At 43.0% G+C, this 16,154-nt stretch overlaps 2 protein-coding genes across 2 annotated transcripts; both read right to left on the bottom strand.

The window, feature by feature from the left end:
- On the bottom strand, nucleotides 1-1,007 carry LOC114219238 (olfactory receptor 10A6-like). Its single transcript, XM_028116734.2, is given in 1 exon segment — nucleotides 1-1,007. A coding segment is annotated over 1 exon segment (945 nt). The 5' UTR covers nucleotides 946-1,007.
- An 11,539-nt stretch (nucleotides 1,008-12,546) lies between these two features.
- NLRP10 (NLR family pyrin domain containing 10) lies at nucleotides 12,547-15,942 on the bottom strand. Its single transcript, XM_028116836.2, has 2 exons — nucleotides 15,427-15,942; nucleotides 12,547-14,248 (listed from the first exon to the last, which is right to left on the bottom strand). The coding sequence occupies exons 1-2, from the start codon at nucleotides 15,707-15,709 to the stop codon at nucleotides 12,606-12,608; spliced, it is 1,926 nt and encodes a 641-aa protein (XP_027972637.2). The 5' UTR covers nucleotides 15,710-15,942; the 3' UTR covers nucleotides 12,547-12,605.
- Nucleotides 15,943-16,154: the final 212 nt, after the last annotated feature.

Raw genomic sequence — 16,154 nt, 5'->3', positions numbered from 1 at the left:
TCAGAATGGGTGTGAATCCACTATTCTTCGCCACTATTTCATCAAAGCTTTTTTCATCTCACTGTTTCTCAAGCTGTAGATCAGTGGATTCAGCAAAGGTGTAAGAAGTGAGTAAGACAATGACATCAGCTTCTTGGTGTCTGGAGAGTAGCCAGATTTGGGTTGTAAATAGGTCATACTGGCCGTGCCATAGAAGAGGGTCACAGACGTGAGATAGGAGGCACAGGTGGAAAAGACCTTTTGCCTCCCAGTGGCTGATGGCATCTTCAGGATGGCAAAGAGAATCCGAATGTAAGACAAGAGAATCAACACAAAAGGAACCATGACAATCAAAATGGTGCCAGTGAATGCGTAGATTTCAAACAGAAAGCTATCTGCACATGCGAGTTCTAGCACTGCTGGGGTTTCACAGGAGATATGATTGATTTCGTTGGGGCCACAGAAGGGAAAACTGAAAACCCATGTGGTCTGCACAGTACCTAACATGAAACCTAAGGTCCATGACATTATAAGTAATTTCATGAAAACCCTCTTGTTCATAATCATTGGGTAGCTCAGAGGATGACAGATTGCAGCAAAGCGGTCATAAGCCATCGCCCCCAGGAGAAAACATTCAGTGCCACCAAAAAAAAGGATGAAATACATCTGTGCAAAACAGCCTGCAAAAGTAATTGACATTTTCTCAGTGGAGAGGACCACCAGCATTTCAGGCATAATGACTGCACTGAAACTCACGTCCACCACAGACAAGTTCTGGAGGAAGAGGTACATGGGAACGTGGAGGCTCTGTTCCAAGGAGATGCTGACTATAATGATGGCATTTCCCAACAGAGTCACCAGGTAGACAACCAAGAAAACCCCAAAGAGCTGCTCTTGGAGTTTCGGAAAGTTAGAAAAGCCCAAGAGGATGAATTCAACCACAGAGCTTTGATTTTGCCTTTTCATTTCGTGGTGGAGAGTATTTTGTTTTTAGGGACATTGTATACAAATTATGAAGTCACAGACCAGTAGCTGAGAGTTCAAGTCAGAAATTCTCGGCAGAAGATGTCATAGTGAGTTCATTTTGACAAATCTTCAAGTTAGCAAATCTTGAGAATTGCCAATATATTGTAAGAGTGAATCTTTCAAATACAAATGAAATGAGGAATTTGGGCTCAGAAATCCTGCATTTGAGGTATGAAAATAGCAGGTGTTCTCTGGGAACTTTTTTGCTAGGTTGAAAATAAATCCTATTTTTAAAACATAGAATCCATTGTCCATCACATTGATGTATGCATCTCTGTTCTTTTTAATTGTATTTCATATGTGAGTTTTCCAATAAAGATTTTGAAATAAACAAACAGCAAAAAAGACAAAAATCTATAACTATGAATTCAAAATTAAAACAAATTTTGATGAATATGTATTATAAATGCCAAAGTTCAAAATGCATTTATATTTCTTTGTTTAAAATGAAATACATGAATAATATACCCAAACAAATAGAGAAACACTCAAAAGGGGTTGAAATGTAAATGCATTCATCTCAGATGAACGTAAGTAAATTGTTCCAAGCATATGGACTTTTGGTTAGAGTGGGTCTGACTAATTATACTGAAATTTTCCTGAATGGAAAACTTTAGAGGTCAGTTCTCCATCGCCCATCCTTGTGACCATAAAATGGATTTTGGGCTATACAAAATTCCATTTATAGCTATTCTGGTCCTGTGATTTAAACTCTCTCTCTCTCTCCCTCTCCCCCCGCCCACACACATTATTAGCAAGTTCATTTAACTAGTAATAATTCAATAAGCACTGATTGTGCACCTACCATGTGGAGCCTGTGTACCCTCAAAGATACATTTGTGACATAAGTTTGACAGCACAGCATAAAAGGGCAACCCCTACCCCCTACTCCAGCACCCCGTGACTCCCATCTCCCTGGTTTATAGTTTGTCATAACACTTGTCACCAACTGAAATCACACATATTTATTTGGGTTTTATGCTTATTATCTAATTCCCCCTTCCGGAATGTAAGCTCCAGGAGGACAGGAACTTGGTTCTGTTCTTTGTGCCTGGAACAAATAACTGATATAACAGATGCTAAACCAATATTTGTTGAATAGATGGAAGAATAAATATTAAAATTTGGAAGCCTGGGCTCTGACCTTAAGGAATCCAGTGTCTGAAGGAAAAATAAATCAAGGGAATAGAGAGCCCCAGAATTAATCCATGGCTTTGTAGATGTTTGCAGCCCCTATAGGGTTGGAAATACCACTGGATTAGAGTGTTGGGCCACAATCCTGACTCTGCTACTACCTCCAAGATGCGTTTCTGACTCCTCCTGTACTCAGGTTCCCCTGTGTGGTTGGGAGCAGGGCATTCCTTCTGGACCTGACATGGGTGTTTCTCTGATTTGTTCATAGAAAACTGCAGGCTTCCCCTCCATTCAGATGAGGGTGAGGCTGAAGGGAAGGTAGAAAAGTGGGGGGTGGGCACATAGGAGGCACACATGCTGTATGAGTCCTTGGGGCCTGCCAGTTCCAAGCACAGCTGACCATCTTCCTCCCAGTCTAGCTGCTCTTCTGAGCCCCTCTCTAGGCAGAGCACCTCACTTCTCCCCCTTCTCCTCCCCAGTCACCCAGACCAACTCTCCTCTGGCCCCAGCATCCTAGTCACTGTCAGGCCCACGGGTCTTTAAAATCTGGAGTCATGGCCTCTTTTCTTCCTCCTTTTCCTCCCCGCCCCACCCTCATCATTCAGTGGTCTCATAACTGGCTTCTCTGTGTTTTGTAACTTCTCTTCCAATGTATCCTTCATACCTCTGCCAAAATAATATCATCCTCCCTCCCAGAACTTTCAGGGTCTCCTCTTATTGGTAAAATAAAATGCCCACTTCTCAGGTTGGCATTTAAGGGAAACTAGATGGGAAAAAATGCTTTAGAAATTTTAAAAGGGAAAAATTACTTCTGAATGGAGAGGGGAAGTAAACAACCATAATCACAGGATGTCATGGGTGGAAGGGCCAGGAAGTAGAAGGAGGAAGGCAGAAGGAGGCAAGCTGGCTTGTTCAAATCAAAGGTGCTTGATGACATCTTAGTACTAGAATGGGTGTCTCCTGGCCTTTGGACGGTGTTTTGAAAACGGGCAGAATTTCCTGTGGGACATGAAGAAGTCAGACAGACAAAAGGACAAGCAAGCTAAGGATATGTATTGTTGTCTTGAGCTCAGATTATTAGGACATTGACAGATAGTAAAAGGCAAGTTGATTTACAGAGTTTAACCATGGTGATAAAGTAAATGTCTGTATTAACTTTAATAATTGCATTTTGGATATCAAAAATATCTCCTAAAATGAGTAAGGTGGGCTCTGCTGAAAAAAAAAATTAAGTACCATTTGTAGTATATAAAAATATGTATTAAGTTTCAAATATACAAAACCAATAAGTTTTAAAAATATGAAACTTTAGAGCATCTTATCAAAAATAGATGAACTTCAGGGGGCTGATAAGTTTTGGAACAAATCTAAATCATTGCCTTCATGAATGATAAAAAAAAAGAAAAGAAAAGAAAGAAAGAAAGATGGAGGTGCCTGGGTGGCTCAGTTGGTTAAGCATCTGCCTTCAGTGCAGGTCATGATCCCAGAGTCCTGGGATGGAGCCCTGCATCAGGCTCCCTGCTCAGCCGGGAGCCTGCTTCTCCCCCTGTCCCTCACTACACTTGCGCTCTCTTACTCTCTCTCTCTCTCAAATAAATAAATAAAATCATGAAAGAAAGAAAGAAAGAAAGAAAGAAAGAAAGAAAGAAAGAAAGAAAGAAAGAAAGAAAGAAAGAAAGAAGAAAGAAAGAAAAAAGAAAGAAAGAAGAAAGAAAGAAAGAAAGAAAGAAAGAAAGAAAGAAAGAAGAAAAAGAAAAGAAAAGAAAAACTGAACCTGAGTGCTCCATCTTTTCCCTTTTGAATGAGTTACCCTAATGCTGACCTGACTGATTCAATGACATGTCCTTCCAGCTCTACTGTTAACTTTCTGTATGACCTTGGACAAATCTTTTCTTCCTCTGCATTTCATCTTTGTGCATGATTGGCCTTATTTCTGACCACCTCCCACCCCAGCTACAAAGCTCTATGAATTGCTGATTAGTCCAAGCAAACTACTTAAAGCTCTAATTATTGTCCAAAGTTTTATGTGACTGTAAAAGGCAGAGTACTTGACATTCGCACCTGAGCACTGATAAGCATCTTCAGTTATCAGTGAGAAGAACTATAAATGGAAAACCTGCTAACGGGTACATAAGCAGAATCTTCAGGTCCTTACCGTCAGTTCCCTACCTCCGACTTTCATCCCATTTAATCAGCTGTTTCACCTCTTTAGTTAAAAAAAAAAAAAAACCTCTCCCATAAATACAACTCAGTGATTCAATGTGCTGATTTTATACCATTATATGGCATTGAATGTTTGCCCTTGGAGAATTTTTCTCTGGAGAAATTACACTCAAAATCCTATGGACATAAGAAAACTCAACTGCACAAACTTGAAACAACACTCTTTCAGGTTTCTATAGGGATAAATATCTCTTCACTCAAGAGACTCAATTCCACCATGACAACTCCCCCTGCCCCCATTAAGGAATGAAAACAGAGACTGAGTGAATGTTAGTAAACAGAGGAAGAAGAGGAAGGGTTGGGGGCATGAGCAAAAGAAGGTTTATCTAGATTGATTGCATGGGATAGACAGTTTCTGCAGTGATAGGAAACATGTTAAGACAAGCAGGTTGAAGTTACTTTGGGAAAGCCTAGATGTATTACCAAATTTTTAAATATTTTCCAGTAGAAATATGGAAACACTGAAAATTTGGTGGTGGTGGAGGGGCATTAGTCATTCGGGTGATTTTATAGTTGGTGCTTGTTAACTTGAAGAGAAAACATCTAGACTAGTGTATGACTGAGCAAACGTAACTTCTCTGGCTCTGTTACTTTTCTGCTAAAATAATATTATTAATCTCACAAGGTATGTGTAAGAACCAAGGGACTCATAGTTTAGCTTATATTGACTTGAACAATCAATGAGACCATTGGCTCAGTCCCAGCAGATTGTAGGGATGAATGAATCTGCAGGCTTGGCTGTATCCTAAACTCAGATGAGGCGAACAGGATCTGGGTTCCCTTTCCTGTTTTTCATCTCTGCTTTCCTAGAGTAGGTTCCATTCTCAAGAAAGCTCTCCCCTCCTAGAGACAATAAGGCTGCCAACACTTAGAGATACATCCTCTCTAATCTGTGTCCAGCGGGAAACATACCAGTTATTCCATGGGGAAAAGGTGTTTACTCACAAAAATCTATTCAAGGACACCTCCCATATCATTTTCTGTGGTAGAAGTACATGAGAAACCATGAACCAGACAATGTGACTGATAAGGATGGAAAATGCTGCCAAATATGCACTTTATGGTATCTACTCCATAACTGAGGATAGCATCTACACCAACTGTGCATACCTGAAAAAATTTAATGTAAAAATTCCCTGGGGGAAATAAAGGTATTGTTGGCAAAGGAAGGAGACTAATGAGTAATGATGAGTCAACACTCGAATGCCCCTATATATATATGAAAAGGCACATTGTCTACTTTTAATTATTGCATGAATATAAAGAAATCAAACAAATTTCATTAGTTTTGTTTTTGCAAGACAGACTGGAAGGAAGTATAAATAGGATGGAATGGGTGAGTAAAACAATAAATATTGCAGAAGGTACATTGATTGTCCTGAAAGACATGGATGTAGTGGGTGAAGAAGACAGGATTTCAAGTCTTGGTGAAGGAAGGACGGAGAATAAAGAGAAACAGGACAAGGGAAGTCTGTAAATGAATCACTTCAAGGACTTTACACACTTTTGGGTCTGGTTCTCAAGTCCAGGAGTGAGGGGGAAAGATTATAAAAGAAGTCAAAGGGTGAATAGTTACACATCCTACTAACGAAGGCACCTTCTTGAAATTGACCATCCTTCCACTCAGGCTGAGTCTGACTGTAAAGAGCATTGCTAAGAGCACAATATGAATGTTGTGAAACATAGAGATTATCATCTTCCTGAGAAGCATATTTTGTTTTGTTTTGTGTGGGGGTTTTTTGTGGGGGTTTTTTTGTGGGGTTTTTGGGGGTTGGTTGTTTCATTTCGTTTTGTTTTGTTTTGTTTGGGTGAGAAGGGAGTTACATTTTTGCCAATGTTCTGAAAAGGGAAGAGGAAACTCTAACTTGTCTGAGAGAAATCATAGTCAGTGACAACCATGACAAAAATGGATCTGCACACCAATCCAATCTCAAAATTGCCACAAATTTACTAACATAAATTCAGTCTTTTCCTGGCAAATGTTCTCCACATATTTCCAAGAATACTCACATTTTTAACCTGCTTAGGAGCCCCACCAGTTTGCAGGTTATACAAAAGGCCACTTTCATTTTAAGAGTCCAGAGAAGGGGAGGAGAGATGGGAAAAATGTCAGGACTAATTGGAGCTATAGCAGCTGATATGTTCCTCCATGTGGCTCTTGGCTGCTGCCTGCTCCCCCACCACCCTCCTCTACTTAGGATTGCCAGATTGAGCAAATAAAAATATAGAATGTTCAGTTACATTTGAATTTCAGATAAACAAGTAATCTTTTAGTATAAGTGTGTCCCATGCAAAAAAAAATATAGTTTATCTGAAATTCAAATGTAACTGGACATCTTGTATTTTGTCTCACAGCCTTCCTTCACCTGCCATTCTCAAACCCCACTCTTTCAGAGGGGGTCCCCATGGCTGTTCCCTAGGGACAGAGCTCCTCCCCTTGACCACAGCCTTCTCTTTCCCATGGTTTGTACCCCCCACTCCCCAGAGGGAGGCTAAGTCAGCACCAGGTAAACCCAGCATCTCTCTGCCCCTGGGTCACTGCTCCCTTTGACCACCAAGCCCTGGAGCCCAGCTGGACCCATTCTTTCAGAATGGGTCTACACACAGGGGTCTCATGGCCTCTTCCTTTTACCCAGCCCCCTCAGGGAGCCCCAGACCATCAGACACACTTGTATTTGTGTAATGTCTGTGTGACATATTATTCTGTCTGCTCAGGATCCTTTCCTTTTGGGGAGCCACTCTCCCATTCCATGCATTTCAAGAGGTGTTGATCCTTTCTTACTTAGTCCTGGGGGTGTGACCTGGGCCATCAGACTTAGGCCTGTCTAATCAGAGAAGTTCTTCTTTCAGACCACAGTAGTTGTTCAAAGCTTGACACATACCCAGGGTCAGGTCAGAAGCTTCTCCCAACTTCTCTGCTAGACCTATAGGTAAAGACGATTCTGTTCCTTTCAGGTTGTTGACTGTAAGGGTGGTTGAAGTTGACACCCCTTATGGACATCCTCTTTAATACATTAAGAGTCACTCTCTGAAATAAGAAGAAAGGGCAACTATAAAAAGAGCAACAGAAGGGAGAGAGAGTGAAAGCCTTGATGTCACTGTTAAAAAGAGCCAGACATAGCTGAAACTAGAAATCAGTTATCTTTAAAAAATAAATACAGTGGGTCATTTAATTTTTGCTTCAGCTAGTTTGAACTGAATGTGAACCCTAAGCAAAATAACATGTCTAAACCTCAAATGGTTGTTAGATCCACTTTTTTTTTTTTAAACAGGCCTCCTTGGTCGTGGTGGATGATCCTTTTAATGTATTGTTGGATCCTATTAGCTAGGATTTTGGTGAGAATTTTGGAATCCATGTTCGTCAGGGATATTGGTCTAAAATTCTCCTTTTTTCCTTTTTTTAAAGATTTTATCAATTTATTTGAGAGAGAGAATAAGAGAGAGCACGAGAGGGGGAGAGGTCAAAGGGAGAAGCAGACTCCCCGCTGAGCAGGGAGCCTGATGCAGGACTTGATCCCAGGACTCCAGGATCATGACCTGAGCTGAAGGCAGTCCCTTAACCAACTGAGCCACCCAGGCGCCCTGAAATTCTCCTTTTTTATGGGGTCTTTGCCTGGTTTGGGGATCAAGGTAATGCTGGCCTCATAGAATGAGTCTGGAAGCTTTCCTTCTGTTCCCATTTTTTGAAACAGCTTCAGGAGAATAGGTATTATTTCTTTTTTGAATATTTGGTAGAATTCCCCAGGGAATCCATCAGGCCCTGGACTCTTGTTTTTTGGGAGGTTTCTCATCACTGCTTCAATCTCGTTACTGATTATTGGCCTATTCAGGTTGTCAATTTCTTCCTGTTTCAGGCTTGGGAGTTTATAGGTTTCCAGGAAGGCATCCATTTCTTCCAGGTTGCTCAATTTATTGGTATATGGTTGTTGATAGTAATTTCTAATAATTGTTCCTATTTCCTTGGTGTTAGTCATGATCTCTCCCCTTTCATTCATAATTTTATTATTTTGGGTCCTTTCTCTTTTCTTTTGGATAAGTCTGGCCAGTGGTTTATCGATCGTATTAATTCTTTCAAAGAACAAGCTTCTAGTTTCGTTGATCTGATCTACTGTATTTCTGGTTTCTATTTCATTGATCTCTGCTCTAATCTTAATTATTTCTCTTCTATTGCGTGGCTTAGGCATCATTTGTTGCTTCTTCTCCAGTTTTTTAAGGTGTAAAATTAGTTGGTGAATTCGGGATATTTCTATTTTTTTGAGTGAGGCTTGGTGGCTATGTATTTCCCCCTTAGGACCACCTTTGCAGTATCCCCGGGACTGCTAGCATGGTTCAACATTCACAAACCAATCAGTGTGATAGAACACATTAATAAGAGGAGAGAGAAGAACCATATGGTCCTCTCAATTGATGCAGAAAAGGCATTTGACAAAATACAGCATCCTTTCCTGATTAAAACTCTCCAGGGTATAGGGATAGAGGGAACATTCCTCCATTTCATAAAATCCATATATGAAAAACCCACAGCAAATATCATCCTCAATGGGGAAAAACTGAGAGCCTGTCCCTTAAGATTAGGAACATGACAAGGATGCCTACTCTCGCCACTATTGTTCAACATAGTACTAGAAGTCCTAGCAACAACAATCAGACAACAAAAAGAAATAAAAGGTATTCAAATTGGCAAAGAAGAAGTCAAACTCTCTCTCGGTGAATGACATGATACTTTATGTGGAAAACCCAAAAGACTCCACCCCCAAATTACTAGAACTCATACAGCAATTCAGTAATGTGGCAGGATACAAAATCAACACACAGAAATCTGTTGCTTTCTTATACACCAACAATGTAACTGTAGAAAGAGAAATTAGAGAATCAATTCCATTTACAATAGCACCAAAAACCATAAGATACCTCGGAATAAACCTAATCGAAGAGGTAAAGGATCTATACTCTCGGAACTACAGAACACTCAAGAAACAAATTGAAGAAGACACAAAAAGATGGAAAAACATTCCATGCTCATGGGTCGGAAGAATAAACATTGTTAAAATGTCTATGCTGCCCAGAGCAATCTATACCTTCAATGCCATCCCGATCAAAATTCCAATGACATTTTTCAAAGTGCTGGAACAAACAATCCTAAAATTTGTATGGAATGAGAAAAGATCCCGAATCACCAAGGAAATGTTGAAAAAGAAAAACAAAGCTGGGGCATCACGTTGCCTGATTTCAAGCTATATTACAAAGCAGTGATCACCAAGACAGCATGGTACTGGCACAAAAACAGACATATAGACCAATGGAACAGATTACAGAGCCCAGAAATGGACCCTCAACTCTATGGTCAAATAATCCTTGACAAAGCAGGAAAAAATATGCAATGGAAAAAAGACAGTCTCTTCAATAAATGGTGCTGGGAAAATTGGACAGCTATATACAGAAGAATGAAACTCGACCATTCTCTAACACCCTACACAAAGATAAACTCAAAATGGATGAAAGACCTCAATGTGAGACAGGAATCCATCAAAATCCTAGAGGAGAACATAGGCAGTAACCTCTTTGACATCGGCCACAGCAACTTCTTTCAAGATAGATCTCCAAAGGCTAGTGAAACGAAAGCGAAAATGAACTTTTGGGACTTCACCAAGACAAAAAGCCTCTGCACAGCAAAGGAAACAGTCAACAAAACAAAGAGGCAACCCACAGGATGAAAGAAGATATTTGCAAATGACACTACAAACAAAGTGCTGATTTCCAAGATCTATAAAGAACTTCTCAAACTCAACACCCAAAAAACAAATAGGTCAAAAAATGGGCAGAAGGCATGAACAGACACTGCTCCAAAGAAGACATACAAATGGCTAACAGACATATGAAAAAATGTTCATCATCATTAGCCAACAGGGAAATTCAAATCTAAACCACATTGAGATACCACCTTACACCAGTTAGAATGGCAAAGATTGACAAGGCAAGAAGCAACAAATGTTGGAGAGGTTGTGGAGAAAGGGGAACCCTCTTACACTGTTGGTGGGAATGCAAGTTGGTACAGCCACTTTGGAAAACAGTGTGGAGGTGCCTCAAAAAATTAAAAATAGAGCTACCCTATGACCCAGCAATTGCACTGCTGGGCATTTACCCCAAAGACACAGATGTAGTGAAAAGAAAGGCCATGTGCCCCCACCCCGTGTTCATAGCAGCAATGTCCGCAAGAGCCAAACTGTGGAAAGAGCCGAGATGCCCTTCAATAGACGAATGGATAAAGAAGATGTGGTCCATATATACAATGGAATATGACTCAGCCATCAGAAAGGATGACTACCCAACTTTTACATCAACATGGATAGGACTGGAGGAGATTATGCTAAGTGAAATAAGTCAAGCAGAGAAAGTCAATTATCATATGGTTTCCTTATTTGTGGAACATAAGGAATAGTATGGAGGACATTAGGAGAAGAAAGGGAAAAGCGAAGGAGGGGAAACCAGAGAGGGAGATGAACCATGAGAGACTATGGACTCTGAGAAACAAACTCAGGGTTTTAGAGGGGAGGGGGTTTGGGGGATGTGTTAGCCCAGTAATGGGTATTAAGGAGGGTACATATCGCATGGAGCACTGGGTGTTATACGAAAACAATGAATCATGGATCACTACATCAAAAACTAATGACGTATTGTATGGTGACTAACATAACATAATAACATAAAATTAAAAAAAAAAAAAAAACTAGGCCTCCTTGGCCCCACAAAAATCCAGCAGTGTGGCTGGGCACCTGTTCCATTGTTCCCAAATTCTCCATGACAATCAGGAGCTGGTCTGCTGTGAACATCTAAGCTCTTGGGCGGCAATACAACCTCACTCACTGGATGCCAGCCAGCCTCTGTAGTAATGCAATACAAATTACTCTTTAAATAAGTACATGCACACACATACTGTTTGTTACACATATTCTGGATACAAACACCATCTGTGTGTTCAATATGCTATGCATATAATTATCAAATGTGGAGGCACCAAACTTCATGTGTGAAAAAAGAGTTAATAATCATGTTATGATACCCCAAGTTGACTACCCAAAGATAAGTTCCCTTGGATTCAGACATCTGGCTATGTCCAGCAGATTGCTGGAATTGGGACACATGGAATCAACTTGTGAGGAGCCATGACAGGAATAAAAATGTATGAAAAGCAAAATGAGGAGTGTCTGTAACCTTCCTATGGGGCGCTGAGGGTCCAAGGCAGCAGCAACAGCTGGGGCGGGGGTAGGTTTTCGGTGCCTGCACCAGGTCCTCAAGGGCCTCTAACCTGTTGGCTGAGGGGCAGGAACTAAGATATTTCTCTGAGGAACCCCAGAAATGGATGGGACTCCTAAATGAACTTCAGGTTATGATATAAGAGTCAGGAATTGACCCCACCTACATCTAGAATTCCTTTGAATTCTTCTTTTTTTCTATACAGAGGGAGCTGGAGCAGTAAAAGAGATTATGAGTTATCTGTGGGAACTGACTGGTCTCTCCAAAAAGAAAGGGGCGGTAATGGCATCACTGGGGACAAGTAACATGGTATTAGTACAGAGCTAGGTCAAGTCACAGTAGAGTTTCTAAGACAAGAGGTCTGTGACAAGATATGGTTCATTTCCAACACAAATTCTAGAAGTTTCTAGAAAGATGCGAAGCTACTATTTACTTAAGCAGCAATTGATCACAAATGCAGAGTCAACGGGATATTCCATTATGACACAGTACATATTTCCTTTAAATGTTGATATTGATATGCTTCATATCATCCAATCTTATAGAATGAGCACAGTCCACAGTTTATTGTATTTGAAGGTTTATTCTATAGAAAAGAGCCCTATCACATGTTTGCTCACTGAAATTAACATTAAATTCCACAGGAGAGGAGGTTGTAAACAGCTTCTCTAGGAAGAGGGGATGCTAAATAACTGAATTTGAGCCATTGATGGTAAATGTGGTTGTTCCTAGGGACTCAGTCCACATGGCCTTTCCCCATGGCCTGTGTTCCAAGTTTTCTGATCCTGTATTATCTAATTTTCTTTTCTATTTGCTCCCCTGCCCTTCCACTCCTTCCAGTACCTCTTAATTCAATCTCTCATCTCTATTCCTTTTTACACTGTCTTCTCCCCCCACTCTTGCCCCTCCCCCCACCACCCTCCTGACCCTTCAGCTCTACCGTCTCATTTATCTGCTTCCCATCCTACTGCTCCTACCCTCTGCATCTCTCATTTCTCCGTATCTCTGCCTTTTCCATTAGAAGCCTCCTTCTGTGTCTTTGCTATATTATCTTTGCCCACAACGGGACATTTCTGCTTCTCTTTCTGTCCATTACTCAAGATGGTTTTGACAGAAAATGAGTTCCTATCTTGGGATTTCTTTTTATTCGACTGTCCCATCTTAAACGATACATCGCTTATCTGAACACCCTTTACTAGATTCCTTATTTTAGATGGATTCAGGGAGAATTCCAAATCCCAGGCCCCTTTATGCTTTATAGATTTCATTTGTTCTTTAAGATGCATCCACTCCTGCTTTACCAAGGGAGAAATTTTGAGGGAGAACTTTAGCTCAAAGTTTGAGGAGGTTTCTTTTTTTAATATGTCCAATAAAAACTGCATACTGAGGGTCATCTCCTCATTCTCTGCCTTCCCCTCTTCATCCAGAAGCCTATTCAGTTCTCTGCGGGACTCTTTCCCCAGCTGACTCTGGTCCTCTAACACCAGGTAAGACATGGCATGAAAAAACTCCTGGAAGCTAATGTGGCGGAAGGTATAGAATGTCTTGATGTCACGTCCCTCTTGGTAACACATGCTGCTCAGGAAAGCATCAAGCCTGGTCACATCTAAATTATGCTTCCTGAGGTCAGCTTCTTCAAACATGAACCTCTGGTGCTGGATCCCCTCAGCTGCTAAGGAGCACAGACCGCTCAGGACCCTGTGCCCGGTAAGCTCGAAGCAGCCTGCATTGTCACTGGGCGGCAGGAAGGTGGAGACATAGGCCATGAAGATGTCCGTGCCATTACTGGGAGTCTCGGAGATCTCTCTGCCCCTCTCCATCTGTTCTTTGAGCCAGGAGCAGATCACCCAGCAAATGCCTGGAATTTGACATGATTTGTATAGAACGTCATTTCCTTGTACAATGTCAAAGGCATTTCTGGCTTGCTCCTCATCAGTGAAATACGAGCTGAAATACCTCCTCCTCTCATCCTCAGAGAAGCCTAGGATGTGAATATGATGCGATTGCTTCAGCAAGGGCTCCAGATTCCCCAAAGCCACGGGCCGGGTGGTGATAAGGAGTGAACACCTGGGAAACACCTCTCTCCTAATTAGACGGTGCAGCACGTTCTCCATGGGGTTCGGACTCAGCCTCTTCAAGCCCTTTGCAAAGGGCCTCTGCAGTTCATCAAAGCCATCCAGGATGAACAGCAGCCGCTCCTCCTCCCTCAGCATCTCTTTGACGGGCGCCTGGTCGTCCCCACAACACCAGAAGAGGAGCTGGTCCGGTTTGCCCTCCTGCAACAGGACCACTTCTCTGCAGCTGACATAAAAGACATAATCAAACCGGCCTGGGTACAGGGTGCCAGTGGCCCAGTCCAGCACCATTTTTCTGGCCAGTGTTGTCTTTCCAGTGCCGGCGGACCCCTGTAACACCACTGTGGGTGGGGCTTGGTAGGGCTTTTCTCCTGGATCAAACAGAGTCTCTACTGAGACAGAGTCCAACTCCTGCTCCGGGAGGGGGCAGGCAGACGATTCTGGGCTCCCTGGGCTAGACTTGGCCACAAGGAGCAGTTGATTGTAGCTGCCGCAGATTCCTCCCTCTTGCCTCTCCTCTAGGCAGCGCACATGCTCTCGGTATTTTTCTCTGTAATCTGAGCCAGACACATGGGGTGTCAGCAGGTCAGACGGGAATAAAGAAAGATAAAGAGGGCCCTTCAAACTCTGGACTCTGCTCTCTAGTTTCATCTTGCATGCTCTCTAACTTGTATCTTCCTGAAGTTTATACTTCAAGCTTCAAGGGGAGGGACCCCTGGATGTGTGTGTACCTGCACACAAACACATGCATGGTGTGCATTTGCACATTCGTATGAGTATGCAAGTGTGTGTTTTGTGTGTGTGCATATCGGTGGGGGATGAGTGAGTGTTTGTATCCACACAGGCTCATGAGAGCACATTTATGCAAGCTTGTGTATTTTTGTGTGAGGAAGGCGTGTCGGTGTGCATCAGCCAAGTGGGCATTTGTAAGAATATGTATGTGCGCAAAAGTCTCTGTGTGTGTGAACGTCGGAGTGTTTCTATGAAACATCCCCATTTGAAATGGTGAGGACAGGGTGGAGAAAGGAAAGGGAAGCTGGAGGACGGTGAAGTAAGTGATAGAAGCCTGTTCTTGGCAATGATCAAGCCTGGTGCTCAAGATAAACCAGCTCCTGAGCAGAAGCCCTGACAGTATGTCAGAAGAGTTCTCGGGGTGACAGGGGCTTATGGAGGGAGCACAGGCCCCCCCCAGCACCCACAAGAAGGGATAGGAGACCTTCTGGGTTCCATGCCCACCTTGTTCTCTAGGGCAGCATCGATCTACGAGATCCTTGAGAGAGCAGGACGCAGGAGCAGGCTGTCCTCTGTGGGAAGCGGCCTGAGCTGCCTGCTGGGACAGCAGCTAAGGAAAGATCTGACCCCCCCCCGCACCCCGATGCCATTTCTGCTGGTTAGTGGAAACCCCTTCACCAACACCACGCTCAATCTCTAAGCCCATCTCCTCTACCCTCCTCTTCTCTGGCACTACAACTAGAGGTAGGATATGGGGCATTATGGCCACAAGATAACTAGTCTTTCTCTAAGACCCCACCCTCAGCTCAGGCCCTACCCCAACAACATCAGAGCCTTCAGCTGGAGACCACCAGGACCCTGGGCACTGGAGCTCCTCGGCACAGACCGAGGGCAAGAGTGAGAGACAACATAAACTACAGGCTGGGGGAGTCTCTGGAAATGTCATGGGGGTGGGGGAGTCCTGGTGGCACCCTGAGCTCCCCTTGTTTCCTGCTGCACTCACCGTTCAGACAAATGGGGCTGAGCCAGTCCGCGGGTTCCAACAGATTCATGACCCTCAGGACGCTGAGCACCACCTTCACGGCCTCCCATGCTCCATACAGGGAAATCAGCCGAGAAGCCAGGTCCACAGGGCTCAGTCCTTCCAGCTCCCCTCGTGCTAGCGGCAGCTTCCCCTCAAGCAGGTTCCTGTCCCGTAAGTGGAACTTGAAGAGCTTGAAGCTTTTCTCATCAAGGTCACTCAAGGCCCAGAGCAATGCCTCCTGGGGGTTGTGGGTCTGGGCCATGGTGTTGGGGTGAATGGTTGAGTTCAGACCAGTGACCAGGAGAAGCAGGAGAGAGGGGAAGAGAGGCGGGCGCTGAGGGAAGAGCAGCCTGCAGGCACCTCAGCCACTTAGCTTTCTGGGTGCTTAGCAAGCTGCTGAGTGCAGGCCAAGGAGAGATGAGAGAGATGTGTGCCAAGTTCCAAGACAGGCGAGCAGGTGGGACAGCAGGGAATTTTCTTCCTCATTCTGCACTGTGCCTCTTTGTGAGCTGACGTGTATCTGTGCCAGCAAATAGGAAGGAAGGCATGTGGGTGTGTAAGTTCTCTCTATCTCTCCATCTCTCTCCTCCTGCCTCCTCCCTCTCAAGCACACTGTTTACTAAATGCCTGCATAAGTCAGTTTGGGTTAAAAATATATGCTTTTTTTAAGTTTTACAAGTGACCCCCTCCCTGACTTTGTGAACCTA

This window comes from Eumetopias jubatus, unplaced genomic scaffold (assembly GCF_037043125.1).
Source record: "Eumetopias jubatus isolate StellerSeaLion01/CBP00866 unplaced genomic scaffold, mEumJub1_p1.0 scaffold_13, whole genome shotgun sequence".
Classification (NCBI taxonomy): Eukaryota; Metazoa; Chordata; class Mammalia; order Carnivora; family Otariidae; genus Eumetopias; species Eumetopias jubatus.
Note: the sequence above shows the minus strand (reverse complement) of the source record. Positions and strands in the feature narration are given on the sequence as shown.